This window comes from Diorhabda carinulata, chromosome 3 (genome assembly GCF_026250575.1).
Source record: "Diorhabda carinulata isolate Delta chromosome 3, icDioCari1.1, whole genome shotgun sequence".
NCBI lineage: Eukaryota > Metazoa > Arthropoda > Insecta > Coleoptera > Chrysomelidae > Diorhabda > Diorhabda carinulata.
The window spans coordinates 18,436,717-18,453,716 of NC_079462.1; the positions used below are offsets into that span (position 1 = coordinate 18,436,717).

Sequence of the window (17,000 nt, forward strand, 5' to 3'; positions counted from 1 at the left end):
TATAACTAACTGTAAATATTTGTCGGCTTCAACTTAAATTAATGAAAAAACAAATGTAATATTGCAACGTTCTTTTATGATGGTTAATACAATACGTACTAAAAACTTTATCTATTATCAACTAGTAAAGTCCATAATAGGTTTATTAACGTGACAAGTACGATAACACTGGTCATCACTAGTTATGCCTCACGAACTCTGTTTGTTGATGTATAGTTCCTTCAATATCAATTGCAGAAGACAGTTATGCGAGAATCAATCAATATTTCATGAATACGCACGGCACTCCTACCATATTAAGAAATGAAAAATAATGTTTACTCCCCGTTTAAAATCGGTAAACATTTAACAAACCGTCAGTCCACGTGAACTCATCATGATTTAACAATGAAAACATCAGATCGTAAACATAAATGGATTTCTATAAGCCGAAGCTGTCAAAAGTCGTATGTGCACGGTTTCTTCGAAATATTCCTGCCAGACAGCCTGCGATAAGCATTGGCGTGTAGTTAGATTAAAGATGAATGGAATGAATTTAATAATAAAGATTTAGATATACAAACAAGAATGTTTAAAAAAGGAAAATATTCAGCAATCTGATAATGCAATTATAATAAGAATTGCTGAATTAACTAGAGTAAATAAATTTTCCGTCTATAGAGTAGTCACGAAAGGGGTTGCTGTGGATCATTCATAGAAGCGAAAAACATGTAAAGAAAAACTGAAATCAGTTGACAAAGCTACTCAAGATTTTATATGTAACAAAATTTATATTTTATATAAGGAAAACAGGGTTGCGATATTAGAAGTAATACAGCAAAAGATAGTAGATTATACAGAATACAATTATATCAGTTTAGAAACATTGTGTTTTGTCAGTATATGGTTTCAAACACAAAAAACTGAATAAACGGATGGCAATACCGAATCGTCAAGGATCGTTCGATGGCGACTAGATTATTTGCGTCAGATAAAAGACTACCAAAGTTTTAATAGACACATAATTTATCTAAAAGAAACATGGTTTGACATTCACTATGTAGTTAATTTCGGTTGGGTTGACAATAGTAAAAATTGATGTTTTAATGGGTCATGTTCTAAAGGGAAACATATTATAATAGTACACGCTGGAAGCAAAGTAGGTTTCGTACCTAATGCTTCATTAATATCTGCTTAAAAAATTAAAAACTGTTCAGCTGGTTATCATGAAGATATGACAGGAGAATTATTTGAAAAATGGTTTAAGGAACAACTTTTACCTAACATTCCACCACAGTCAGTAATCGTTATGGACAACGCATCCTACCATTCGTGTCAACTCCTTATGATACTAAATAGTAGTAGTAACAAAGCTCAAATTTTAGCATTTATGTCTGAAAAAAATATTCCTATTCCTGTCAGCGATCGTAGAAAAGGCCCAACAAACAAAGAATTACTCGTACTTACTGTTCTTAAAGGTCTCAAGTTAGAGAAAATTTATTATATTGCCAAGCTGTGCAAAGAATAGGGTCATATTCTTCTCAGACTACCTCTTTACTATTGCATGTTTAACCCTATAGATGAGCAAACGTAAAATCAGAATTACGAAAATGTAATCAGTCTCCAGAAGTGGGTAGAGAAGTTCTGGAACTCGTAAAGAAAGTTCTAACAGAAGACCGCCAAGAGCTTTGGAAAAACTGTGGTGAACATGTTATCAAAGAAGAAGATGAGTATGTGGTATCACCCTCTTTACAACCCTTCATAATTCAATAAAATTATGACTCAGTCGATTCTGAAAACCATTATTATTTACAAAGATTCTTTGGCATTGAAATTTTTTTCTCTTGTTTTATTTGCAAAGATTTTATTTTTATTAATGACTTTTGCTTTGAAATTTCCAAAAAAAAAGACAAATGGTGTACAAAAATGGCTCAGTGCACGCCTGGAACCCTGTTTAAGCCATTACATTACATATCATTTTCAGCGACAGCTTAGACAACTGACATATGACATACATGAAGTTGGCTGCTAACATTTTACCAACTAATACTCCTCGATTAAAATGTTTCATACAATGATACATGAAAATCGCAACTCGCAACTTTTACTTGCAAAGTCATTAAATGTATAATTCCATATTTTAAGAAACTCTTTCAATCCATATAAAGATCTGTTCAATTTTAAAAATGGTGATTTTGACTCTTAGATCAGGTGGGGCATAGATATATATTTCATTTTTTAAATAACCATTAAGAAAAGCCGTTGGAATGTCCAACTGTCTTATTTTAAAATCTTGTTGCAATGCAATTGATAGAATCAATCTTATGGTTGATATTCGAGCAACAGGTGAGTAGACAGGTTCAAATGGCTGCTCATCCTTCATCTGAAAGCCTCTAGTCACCACTCTTGCCTTCTTTGTTCCATCTTCTTTTGTAATGTATACCCATTTAGTCTCAATTGTTGTTTTTCCTGTAGGTAGATTCGCTGCAGACCACGTTTTCAAATTTTCGTGCGAGTTCAACTCCTTTTCCTTAGCATCTCTCCAATCTTCCACTTTCAGTGCATCTTCATATTGTACTGGATCATTATCTGATGATATTAGACAATAGGCTGTGTAAATCTCGTACTCATTAAAATGTTTTGACATATTCACAGTTCTCCCGCTAGAGGTTGTATCAGTTCTTGGTAAATACTCTTCAAAATCATTTAACTTTCGGACTCTTCCAAAGTTATTTCTTCTGAGTCACTCTCTTCTTCGATTTCAATTTCAATGTTATCTTCTTTATCCCTTAATTCAGTTTCTTTATCAAATCATATTCTTATTTGTTCATTCGCATAGTTTTTGTTTCGATATTTCTTCGAAATTCGTTTGTTTTTCATTAAATTTCACATCTCTTGAGCAGAAAATTTCACATTTTTCATTATTCCATAATCTATATCCAGCTCCACTGTACCTTACCATTATACACGGTTGTGCTCGTCTATTTAATTTACTTTGTCTCAGCAAAATAGTTGCCCATGCCTGAGACTCAAAAATTCGCAATCGTTGTGACTGTACCATCGTGTGGCTGGAGTTTCTCCAAAATTTGCCTCAGTAGGCGATCTGTTTAACTCATATGCAGAACATAGAATTACTTCGCCCCATAACTCTCTTGGTAAGTTGGTTTCTGAAAACTTTGTCCTTACCTTATCTAAAAGTGTCCGATTCATCCGTTCTGAAATACCATTCTGCTGCGGAGTATGTCGCATCGTATACTCCATCTGATTTAGATTTACAAAAATTTTTAAAATAATTAGAGGTAAATTGTCTCCCATTGTCCAATCTAATATTCTTTGAGTTTTAAGCCCATGTTTCGTTTTAATGAGTTTAATAAAATCTATAACATTTTGCTAGCTTTCATTTTTATCTTTCAATAGCTTAACAAATAAAAAATGAGAATAATCATCAATTAAAACTTGAAAATACTTGTAACCTTCTGGCGTAAGAGATTTTACAGGACCTGTTATGTTCGTATGTGTCAATTCCCATATTTTTATAGTTTTCTTTCAACATCTATAAAAAGGTTTTATAGTAGCTTTACTTTACTTTAAGGTAATCTAATTTTTTTAAACTATATTTGTTAATATGTCCTAACCTCGTGTGCCAAATATCATCATCATCGTCATTATCATCATTTTCCTTATTATAAAACCATTTATTATTTCCTAAATCTACATTCAAAACAAATAAATTGTTACAAGACTCACAATTAAATTTACGACCATTTTTACACAAAGTTGCACCTTTTATACCTGATTTATTATCGAAAACTACTTTGAAATCATTCAACAATAATTTAGACACAGAAATTAAATTATGTGTCATACCTTGTACTATTAGTGCATCTATCTTTATCTCTTTCCCTTGAAATACCCCTTTGACTGTCCCTTTTTTCATTGCATACAGCACTTCATTGTTTTTTGCAGTTCCTATTTTTACTTCTGATGCCAAATCCATCACATTTTACAAGTAAGGCTCCATTTCACCATTACCATATGCTGAGTGCACCCCGAGAGAACATCGATTGCCTTTTAACGAATAATTTCTCGCATAAGATATACATATTTTTAAAAGTATTTATAATAACATAATATTTATAAAATGAGGTGTTTACGCCTATGGTAGATCAAATAAAATTGTCGGCATAGGGTTTTTATAATCGGCAATTGATATTTGAAGAACTATACCATTCCTGTGATCAATTGTTGACTTCGGTAACTGTTTTTCATTCCGGTGCGACCATTCGAGTCCCACTGGATGATGTGAACGTCAAATCTAGTGTTTGATTAAACGTTGAGCAGTGGACATTCATTTTGAGTTTGGTCGAATTCTATAGGTAATTCCTAACAATGAAGTTAACTAAAAACGTATCAAAACTCTTTGGAAATAGATTTCTGATAACATTTAGACTCGAATATTTATATTATTATCAATAAACTTAATCGTAAGAAAAGTAAGACCAGCTTCCGGCGCACATTTTATATGGGCCCATTCCTTGCAACCTTCACCATGTTTCTCCTGGTAGACTTTCAGAATAGGCTTCGAAACAAAACAGACAGACGTAATCATCAACGTTGCTTTCCTTACTAGACTGGAGTACTTTTTTAGAAACTTTCTTCTTTGCTTTTTTATCAATTTTCTTGGCTTTTTATCTTTTTTTAGCAGTTTTATATTGTTTCTTTTCAAATACGTTTTATTTCGTAGGTGTCTGTTAGAACAGCAGCTTCCCTTAGTTTGGTTTGCTTTTCTAGGGTTGGCATTTGGGTATGGTTGAACAATTTCTGGGGAAAATGCATGCGTTAGATCGGCAAGCTTTGTTTCTTCGTCTCTTGCAGCAGGTTCGAGTTCAGCTTGACTGGTTGGAGTAGAAGGAGTGGAATTAGGTTCAGTATTGGACATTATACGTTGCTCTGGACGATGTTTTTCCAGTCCGACAGTTTATGGATCAGGACGGTCGGTAACAAATGATGAACCCCTCCCGCGGGCCATCATTTCCGCTATTTGACACATTCGTGTGCAGTGAATAGTTTTCTTGATATTTCGATTTCCCAACACGCCCCTATGCTCAACTAGGCCCTCCCTATCCTCCTATCTAAACTAAAAATAATTTGTTTTCCTCTCAAATGCACGAAATTATTAGCATAAGGAAAATGTTTGGAAGCGTAACTCAAAACTTTTTTTATTGTTTTTCTCAATATCTTTGAAACAAATTCTTCTGATGGATATTTCAATTTTTTCATAAGAAAACTTAATTGAAATAGATTTTCAAATAGAAAAGCAAATAGTTTCATTTCATATCTCGATTTAATCTGGTATTTGTCTCGTACTTTAAGGTGAGAGACAAAAATACTTACATGAGATCTGGTCTGAAATGATGTATTATGGCACAAAAAGCAAGGCCATCTCTCCAAGAGGTTGTCATATTATCAATTTTAACTCCAGGGTATCCTTCGGTCATTTTGCGACACCATAACTCCAAACCCTTAGTACCCCGTCTTTCATTCATGATAAAATATCTGTAACAAAGAAAAATTTATTTCAATTTTACCATAATAATCAAATGAGAATATAAATATTATCAAGGAACTTCTACCAGGAAGCAGAAGATATGTGTGGCGATACTATGACTATGGAGCCCTATGCAGGTTCTGTACGTCAAGTTAAGAAGAATCCTTAAAGTAATCGCACATGGGGCGACCAGTGTCAAAGACTGTGGAATCTAAAAGATGAAGACTGGACACTATATTTTAATATCGGATAGAGGACATAAATGAAGGTTGTAATGGAAGGGGACTATAATAACCGTACTTCTTCTAAACTATATAATCTACTTATTGTCAAGAGAATTGATTCGGTTCCATACTCCGTTCAAATGCCATTGAGTTATCGATAATATTTAACATTTGGATGGCTCAAACACCAGATTTTTTTTACAAAAAATTATAAATAAAAAAATGGAATTTGTACAATAAAATTATATATTAACAAAAATGTAAAATTGCGCATTTTCCAGTCGGACTTGAGCCCGCGACCATTTGATTATAAGGCAACGACCACGCATTTTTGTTATAAATCGTTCAGTGACGAATTTTATATACGGGGTAATACTTTATTCAATTAATGATATCCAACAGTCAATAAAATTTAAAATCGAGCCTACGTTACTAATATAAATAATTGTTTTCATCGCTTTCATTTTGTTGATAAATATTACTTTCTTAGACATTAGTAACACCACCTTTTGGTGAAAATATTAATGGTAATGTTTATTTGTACTTCAAAACTAATAATGGTAGCTATTATATTTTCACATATATTATTTCAATTTTAGGTTCAGAACAAAAATTTTAATTTGAAAGACGATCTAATCGTTCTAATTTTTATTTGTACTTCTTAAAAGCTTATCTAGCGGCATATCATTATATTCCTATGACAATATCAATATCGATTTGGTTTTATATTAAAGAAACTGTAAATCCTACCGTACGGAGATACAACGCGGCTTATAAATGGTATTAAAACAACCGTAAGATACATATTTTTTATTCCAGACCCAGATACATTGAGCGTCACGTACAATTCAGTTAGGACCGGATTAAGGACAATAATGTTAAAACAAAATCAAGAAAAACAATTTTCTGCAATACAAAAAACATGGGAGAATTTTTTTTTATTTAGTGAACTTCTTTTATACTATACCAAGCTTTCGAACGACTTGCATCCAATGCCAAGGCTGTTGTAATAAACACCAAAAGAAACTGGATCATGAAATAATAATTTTCTAAATCGTTAAAACTTACTTAAGATTATAACATGAAACTAATATCGGGAATTTTCACAGGAACACACATAATTATCTTTGTGGCGATTCTGAAATTTGATGTTGGAATGAAAAATTGTTTCTTTTTGAGGAATTGCATATGATCTTACTAGTTCCTGTCAATTTGTTGCCAACTTATTTTCAGTTGCTTCTCCTATCCATTATTTTGCCTTGCATTACCAAGTGAAGATGATCGTAGTTTATAGGGTTGCGCATTACATGAACAATACTGATATTTATATATCAGAAACTCTCCCACCTAATCAGAACCGTCAAAGACAAAATATTCAATGATCACCATGGAGTGCATGAAATCCCCTGATCAGATTGCCCGTTCCTATATTGGCCAGACAAATCGACGCATTTCCGTCAGAACAAAGGAACACTTGATGTCTGTCACTAATTCCGAAATTTTCTCCACCCTTGCCCAACATCGTCTCCATACCGGACACACAATCGATTTCAATATAACCAAAACTCCGATCCTTCGAGTCCAGGATTATTCGAGAAGCTATCGAAATAGAGAAACGTCCAAACTGTCTGAACACAAGTGACGATAGCCAGAGATTGCCGACAACTTGAAAACACAGTTAGCTGAAGACCAGCAGCGAGTGTGTTAGTGTCAACAGTATTCTTGATGGTAAACATATTATTTTCATTTTCTATTTTAATCATTTCATATTTTTGTTTCAGCTCTTCTTTTCTTTGTTGAAATCAGGAGTAGGCTGATTGAGGCATTGGTATCTACCAAGAATAAGGGGTGATTCATTGCATGTAGTAGGAAGATTGAGACCACGGAATCGGATCACTTCTTACCAATGAACTAATAACCACCATATGCCGACCCTTCTCGTGATAATGGCTCCAAAATAAGAGCCGAAACATCGAGTAATTTCAAAATTCCAACGCGGTTTAACCCGTGAATCTAGTTCTTTTCTTCATATATATGCATAGTATATATAAAACAAAAATGTTTCATCACAAGTACAAACAATGAACAATGTACAAGCATGAAATATAATAGACCAAGAACACGAACCTACATACGTCAGCGTATGACGATTAAATTAACTTTAAATAATATAATTTTATAAATTGTATCAAATTGAAACCAAAGTTTATACCAAGGGTTGGTATTCTGTTATAGTGCCCCTTCATTAGAGCTGCTTTTGACGAAGATCATTCATATCTAGCTCTCCAGTCGCGGTTTCCTTATTTATTAACTTCTTTGTGTACCGTGATCGTAATCGATCATTGACTTCCATCTTGGCTATCATATTGACTATCATTGCTTTATTTACTGTGGTACGGAAACTGAGTTGTTGATTTCCCGAACCATTGACGAAGATTTTTTAACTACGATTTTGAACCACGCACAGATTCATGCTTCTTTTATCCATTATTTTGCCTTGGATTTTTGCATTCATTGCTTTTGACTATTTCTAAAGTTTTGTTTATACGCTCAAGAGCCTCGGCGTTTGTAACTCGATCTTCATAAGAAGGCGATAAACCCCACAACTCAAACGTTTCCAAATGTTTAAGCAGTTTTTCTTCTTCTTTATACTTATGAAATGGACTGTGTTAGTTAACCTAAGAACACTAATACCTCATTACTTACATTTATGCATGAGGTACAGCGGATTCTTAAATACTGAAATTATTGTTTTAAATTCCATACAGAATTAAACTTAGTTCCAATTTACGACTGTATATATTAGCAGAGAGGAATTAGAAAAATAATTTGTGAAAAGACATAACCTAACCAATAAATAATTTGATTTATAAAATTTGATAGATCTTTTTTTACTACTTCATTTATAATTCTACACACAAGGACGCATCAACGATCCTTATATCTTTATCTGTATAAAACGTATTTTTGGCAGCTATATTTTACAAAGTACTAAACCAAAAAGATCGTTAGCTGCGTAGACAGCAGCCGGTATTATAATCGTCCATAGTGGCAGCCAGAGTATCTTGAAACAAGTGATTAGTTTAAAAAACGTGTTGTAATGCTATTTATGTACAGACTGAGTTCTTCATAATAAGTAACGTGAGTATTCTGGGAGAAATCACCTGGGCAATCAAGGCCAAATACTGAGGACTCCTCAGTGCAATCCTGCAATCAGTGAGGAGAAATCTTGGACCACTGACATTCAAAGACCACATTGACTATCTATCGAACAAGGCGAAGAAGGTAAGAGAACGATTAGCAGAATTCATCGGAAGACGATCCGAGCTGAAGATCAAGCTCCACTTCATCAAGGCCGCCCTTACGCTGTCATAAGTCACCTAAAGAAGCTGAAAGCCCAGCAAAATAACTTTTATATTCTCCAGTGAAAGCCCCTTGGTAGATCAGCAGATCTACCGAGAGATTGGACCAAAAGAAGATAGAAGATATCATGAAGGAAACCGAATAAAAAGAAGATTTGAAGAGATGAGGACTACACCAGAGAAAACTATACCAGACTAGATGACGACCAGCCGTGAAAACAAATAGGAGAAAAAGAACAATGAAAGTCCACATTAGAGATCTTTTCAATTCGACTACCGAAAGGGCAGTTAGTGCAATCAATCTTTAAGAAGGAGCAAAGTGTGTAGCGTTACCCTCATGGAAATAAGAGGATAGCCGGACACTTCTACAAAACCCATTGAAGTAGAAAAGAGAAAGAGCAGCCGAGAAAACGGTCTACCCCTGCAAAAGAGATATGGGGATGGCTTAAAGTTCTTCCTGGATGGCATCGATGTATTTTGGCAAAGACGGATTTGGATTACGTGTGAGTGTCGATATTAAAATAGATCTATCAATAATATCTTTACAAGGCAAAACAAAATGTTTATATGAATGTTTCAAAGTTCATTTAGCACAGATTTTTTGAAATATAAAATATGTGTACATCATTTTTATTATATACAGTTAAACACTAATGGATAAGAAAATAATTTCAGTAGTCCAGGTATGAAAATTTTTAGAACATCTTTACGATATAAATAAAAAAATTAAAGAATTATTACCAAATATATGGAAACATACAAAATTTTCTTTTCTGAAATATGTATATTTAAAAATGTAGGAACATAATGAAAATTTTATTTCGATTGATTTAGATACATAATTCCGGTTCTGTGTTCGAGGTTGACCGTTAAGTCCTAAGTACATCGTGACCAGCTCACGTTTCAAACAAAAATAACTCTGAAAGTAAAACAGCTGAAAGCTTGAGGTCGTTCGTCCATTTGTTCTTAATCGCGACGCACACAGAACTATTACTAGGCCATGTTGGGGTATTTTAACAACGTAGTAATCTCGACATTGGTGCGATTATCTGCGACAAAAAGAAATCTTTTTCAATGAAATAATGAAATTTTATACCCATTTATATTAAACAATAATAATGTATACAGATAGGTTAGTCTTCTTTTCCCTGTAACTTGGACTTGGCCTATTTCATAACGCAGTTATCGATTATTCAAGAGGGCATTGCGATGTCTGATTAACTTACGATAATATTTGAAAGAGAATTGAATAGTCAGCTGATGTAATCCTGCTAGGCTGGTGAACAGAAGTTCCAGTGTTTTCCCTATAATACTACAGTTCGTACAGTGCTATTGTTTACAAGTTTTTTAAACATTTCGACTATTCATCTGTTGGAAATTGTGGTTGTAGGAATAAAACGCATATGCTCTTACCAAAAGAACAGTACATTTATTTGATTAAATTAATGAACATTCCTAATCATACCTAATCGTTCAAGGAATCGAAGTGCTCATTTGTTTCTAAATTTCATTTATTAGTTTTAAGGTGAAATTTGATAATGATGTCTTGTATCACTATACCTCTATTCTACATCTATCTATACGGTTCCATATTTTGAATTGAAGCAACTTTTCATACCGTTTCCAAACTTCATTTTCTAAAGCAAATAAATAGACTTTTACTATAAATATTAAGACAGCTTAAACACAATTCTTGCCCAAAATGGAACTGAAATAGAAGTATAACCACTTTGTTGGTCATGATATAATGTTTACGTGGATTTGCGTGTTTACAAGACGTGTCCACTTTTGTATGGGACGATTTTAATCAATTGGATACAAAAGAAAGGCTAGTCGGTATTACAAGGTTTTTGACGGTTTCCCTGTAACCTCGTGAATTCATTCATCCGCCTACTGGCCGACGATGCAACGATAGGAAATAATGTAGCCATAGCTGTACCCGCCCAAACACAATATGAAAACCGCCCCGGGAGATACATTTGCGAAACAATCCATTCAAAGACTTTCCTACCAGGTCCTGCAGAAGAAAATAATGTTATATCAGGACCATCTCAAATAAACTAAACCCCATATAAAATATTCCCTTTCCAAATTAAAAATTGTACCCAACTGTCTTCATAACTCTAAAGAAATAAGTTATTATTACTGGTTTATTTTTTCTTTTTTGTTTTGTGCTGTGTTTTGTTATCAGTTGTCTTTCATAAATATTTGTTGCCCTTCTTCAGGTTTGTTCCAACCCAGCATAAAAAATCATAAAAAACATTTTCAGTACGGTGTGCAACAGAAATCACGTTTTCGCTTCCAATAATCTTTCCAAAAACGGTCGAAATTAGCAGGTTGGAACAAACCTTTTGTCTTCCGCTGTCACTAGTAGTTTTTTTTATTCATATATTTTCATGAGTTGTAGGACTAATTTTTTTTCGACGACCATTATAACATATGACATATTTCATACAGTTTCCTCCTATTGAAAATTTCAAATTGGAAATATTTTTAAAACGCAACGAACGAACGGCATACACTAGTGAAATGAAAAATTTTTGCAATTTTATTGGCCGACGGCTGTCTTTTTATATTGCACCCAAGTCGATAATTACCGATGTCAACATTTCCACACAATGGCATAAACATTTTGTTCGCAGTTAAACTGCTTTGCTGAATGACTTTTAAATTTGACTTTTGAACCGTTAGCAACTGACAGAACCAATTTGAGAGAATTATAGAATTAAAGTTAGAGTTAAAAATTAAACACTAACTGTGTTTTTCTGCGGTTTTCGGACAAATATTGTGTAGAACACGTGTTGCAACTAACACAACTACAAAAAATGGGGCCAAAAATACTTTAAACTTCAGAAATACTTCGAAAAATATCTCAAACAAAAAACAAATATAGTAAAAAACACTACCATTAAAAAAATACAGCCCTTCGATGTACGAAATGACAAGTACTGACCAAAACTGTATAAATAATCAATAGAAATATCACAAATACAAAAATCCAAGAAATGGGATCAAAAAAAATCTCAATTCAAAAACTTTTGGTATAAAAAATAAGAATTATTTGTCCAAACTGCAGAAATGACAAGATTTATTTATTTTTTCCTGATAAATAATTTCTCTTGATTTTAGGTCTCTTTTCTATAAAAACCACTTTGGAATAAATTGACGTATTCACCTAGTTCAGTTCTTATCAAGAGAAATTATCACCAAAAACATAAAAAGTAAAAAGTTGAAGAAAATTTTATTTATTCATTCACACCACCCCACAGTTCAAGGGACAATTGAAAAGTAGGAAAAAATACAGACATGAATTAACAAAAGTACATGACAATACAAGAAATGTAAAAATAAAACAATGCAAACGTTGTCTCTCGATGAGTTCAATAATGTTGCCAAAAAATGCTTTCAATGAAAAAATTTACATAAAGTGGGAATTCCTTAGAGAATCCCACAACTACGAAAAATCAAAAAATACGTTCGCACAAAAAAATACAATCTTTTGATTTGTGAAATTAGAATTACTGACCATTATTGCATAAATAAAACTAGAGATACACGAATATAGAAAAAAAGTACCTCAACTGGAAAAAATTGATGATTTCTGCAAACTCTTTTGAAATCATTCATTTTCAACACTTGTTGTATATATACTATGCCGTCATCAACATTACCATGTTTCATCTTTTTGTGAATTTTGTCGCCGTTTATGGTCTTTCTTCTTTCTTTGTAGTCACTAGTTGTAAAATAGTGAACAATAAATGGCTTCTATCGTCTTTCTTCACCATGAGTTAATGTCTTCTTGTGTATCATCTCTTGTTTTTCTTCGTCTTTTATTGTCACAAGTTGTTTTTCATTGAATATAAATATTTTTTGTCCTCACCTGTCATCACTGTGTCTCATCATCATTTTTTGTTTTTTTTGTTCGTTGATTTTTGTCATAATTAGTTAATGTCTTTTAGTGTCTCATGCCGTTGTTTTTTTTTTGTCTTTTATTGTCAGTAGTTGTTTTTCGTCGTTAAGTTGGGAATCAGTTGGAAAATAAATATTTTGTCGTCTTTTACTTTCAGTACTTAATGTCTTTCAGTGTTTCGTATCGTTATTTGTTGTCTTTCTTGTTCTTTGTTGCCACCTGTTGTTCTTTGTCGTTATTAGTTATATAGCTGTGAAATAGTAAAAATTGTTGTAATCAGTTGTTTTTTTCTCTCTTCTTTTTTTTGTCACTGGTTGTTTCCCGTTTTTATTCGTTATTAATAGGTCGGTTTTGTCCTCTCTAAATTTTTGTCTTAATCATTTGTTATTATTATTAGTTGAATTTTACCCTGATAAGTGGTCTTTCTTCATATCTATTGTGGAATGTTGCTCCATTCCTGCATAAGTATATTACGTAAATTTCTAGCTCTATCGAAAGTGTACTGGACTAATATACATAATATAAATCCTGTTTGACTTATCATTTTTTTTATGGTTGAGTTAAGTATCTAGAGCGAAAAGATAAAAATAGTGCACAACAAAAATTATCCATACTAAATACTGTAAATAATTATATCTATTCTATTCTTATTAGAACGCAACTAAAAAAGGACAGCTTCGAAAACATAAATTTCTATACAGTCTCTCATTCTCACAAGTTAGCAGCAATTAATTTCGTTATGGTAAGTACATGCCACTAATATTACACTATGGGATTGTAACTGGATCAGGCGCCTCCATCAGGAATAAATGCTGTGAAAAAAAAAGAAACCTGGAGTGTCGCATGTAGGATGCAGCGAAATATTTAATTTGCTGAGCACTCTGCTCGAAAACTATTGTTGTTGGATTTTTTGTTTATTAATTGAATTCTAAAATGGTTTATTTTGTGATAAAGTTCGGGTCCATCTTTCGGAACTTTTAATAACTATAGCCAAGATATCGATCGATCTACAACTAGACTAACGCAGTATATTGACATCATTTGCGTGATTTTACTTACAAAGTAGAAAGAAAAAATAAGCAATTTTTTCCTTATAGAATACATCTGTATGATTTCATTGTTCTTCAAAAAATTGATCAATGAACTCAAGTTTGTTCAATTTATGCTATGTTCAAACCAAAACCTACAAGGTTTAACTGATTTATTATAGTATGTCAAATAGGATACGACAGTTGTCACGAATTCAATCAATTTAGAATCAAGAAAAAGAACGAAGTTACTAGTCTCATCAATGTGATGTTTTTATTGTTGAAAGTTTCACCATTTATGTGATAGCATTTGAAGAGCAATTAAAAAAATCTGCACATGTCGAGAAAGAGAAACTTCATTAATAACAGGTGACAGTATGGTTGTTTTTATGAAGCCACCTTTGAGATAATTACCGACAAACTGGGCACGGTTCTTAAATGCGACTCATAATGGTTATTACATGTATAATAAATTATTATATTGGTTACTTAGAAATTGTAATAAAGAAAGGAAGTGCATATGTATAGTGACTACTTTCCTTAGATGTCGACAAATAATAATACGGGGAATAGAGACACTGCTCGTAAGAATAATTATGTGAGAAATCTATCTTTTATAAACTGAACAGTTGTTCGCAAATATTTCGTTTGCTTTTATTGAACAAATATTAGCTATTAAAATAGTTAAAGAAAATTAAGGAAAATAATGAAACAGCATCAAGTAATCGCAGCACCTACCTTTTTTATATATAACCTATGAAGGTTTTATATAAAATTTTATAACCTTTCGGTTGAAATATTAGTAGCGGTCCTTTTGCATGGAACTCATATAATTTCACTCATTTCAGTTTAGCTCCCATTTGATTTGAATGAATCGGATGAATTGAGATAATAAAAAATATTTGAACTGTACTTTATTTATTATGTCAATCTCCTCAATATTTCCAATGTAAATTTTAATTCGATGTAAATTTCTCATAGATTTAATCTCTACTGAACTTTCTCACTTAGAGCTTGGTAATAGTGGCCTTTGTGTAAAAAAAGTGTCTTCTAAGATCTATCCTTCGGTATCACTTCCACACAACAAGCAAAGATCCTGGTATTTTGCTACACAATTAATAATCACAATCAGTACCCCAAAAAATTATTCATTTTTATTTTACTTGTATTAACAAATGAAGTTAAGATTAGAATAAAATGAGCTGAATGAATGTCTCAGTTTGTCATTCCTTTCGACCCACCACATAAAAGTAAGAACAAGTGAGCTGATGTATCAGCTCAATTTAAATTAATTCAGATCGTTGCAAAAGGAAAGCTACTATTCACTTCATTAGTTATCTCACGTACTTTTATTCGACAAACCCAAGTACAAGGGCAGGGGATTCATCAAAGTAGAGTTGAAGGCGATCACGAACTTGTGTAGTCACTTTCAAAAACAAAGAACCATTTACAAATCCTTTTATTTCAGGTTAATATTTACGTAGAACGGCAACGAAAGTGTAAAGGCATTATTATTTCTCATCCATAATTTAGCAGAAAACAGGTATTTGTTGTGAAAAATAATTTTGCAAAAGTGAAAACAGAAGATTTTTTTAATAAAACAGTGAAAAAAATCTTGTGGAAAGTGTTCACGAGGATGTATTGATATCTAGTTCCATGCATAGACAAAATATTGCGTTACCATAGCAACGAACAATAAATTATTAGAAGTACCAGTGTCCACCGAAATTGTGATAATCGAAAAATTGGAGTATCGAGCCATCATCAAGTACCTGTATTTAAATGAGTTAAAAGGTAAGCATATTTACGAAGATATGTTTAATACCCTTGATGATCAATGTCCTTCGTATACGACCGTGAAAAATTGGACTGCCAGCTTCAAAAGAAGTAAATTTTCCATTGAAGATGATGACTGATCGTGCAGGCCAGTTTCTGTGTCAGTCCCCGAAAATATCGATGCAGTACATGATTTTATTAGATCGTTGAATTGGGCTAAAACGGATAACTAAAGCACATACGAATGCGTTCATCATATAGTTCACGTAAATTTGGACATGAAAGAAAATTGCTGCAAAATGGATCTCCAAATGTTTGATTGTTGACCAAAAGCGTGCAAGGGTAGAAGCATCGCTGTGCTCGATTTGAAAACGATGTAGACTTCTTAAACCGAATTGTTACTATGGATAAGACTTGGGTACATTTCTACGATCCAGAAACAAAGCAACAGTCGATGGAATGGCAACATTCTAGTTCTCCAAGTTTCGTGTCCAAAAACCTGCTGGAAAAGTTCATGCTTCAGCTTTTTGGGATTACCAACGAGTAATCATGATTGATTTTTTAGATAAGGGTAGAACAATAACAGGAGATTACTATTCGACATTACTGACCACTCTGCGGGAAAAATTAAAGAGAAAAGACGCGGAAAGCTATTCAAAGGTATTTTGTTTTTGCAGGACAACGCCCCTGCACACAAATCTTATGTTGCCATGCAAACTTAAACTTAACTTTGAAAGGTCGAAAATTTTCTTTCAACGAGGAGGTAATAAAAGCTGTGGAGGTTTGGTTTGCTGAGCAAGAAGAAACATTTTTTTCAAAGGTCTAGAGACGTTGCAGGTTCACTGTAATAAATGTATCCAATTAAGAGGAGAATATGTTGAGTAATAAAATATTTTGATATTGAAATGTTGTTTGGTTTTATAGTAGGCTAAGAATTTTTCAATATATCCTCGTAGTATTGCAATTACAGGGAAATAATAAACAGGTATTAAAAAGTTAAGTGATAAAATAATGCACTTAACGGAAGTACAATTAAATAACTCAATTCACTAACTTGCTTTTTTTAAAAACAATTTATTTAGCAAACTGAGAATTTAATAATTTAAAGTTACAAATAGTTACACCAATCTGACTAGTGTACTAAACGAATATCAGTTCTTATCTTATACCATA

General features: G+C 32.8%; 1 protein-coding gene across 1 annotated transcript in view; it reads right to left on the bottom strand.

The window, feature by feature from the left end:
• Positions 1 to 17,000, bottom strand: part of LOC130891444 (putative autophagy-related protein 11) — a 137,514-nt gene that overhangs the window by 68,649 nt on the left and 51,865 nt on the right. Inside the window, exon 3 of the mRNA XM_057796206.1 lies at positions 5,374 to 5,535. Coding sequence (XP_057652189.1) covers positions 5,374 to 5,525 — 152 coding nt within the window. The 5' untranslated portion in view covers positions 5,526 to 5,535. The remainder of the gene's footprint in view (positions 1 to 5,373; positions 5,536 to 17,000) is intronic.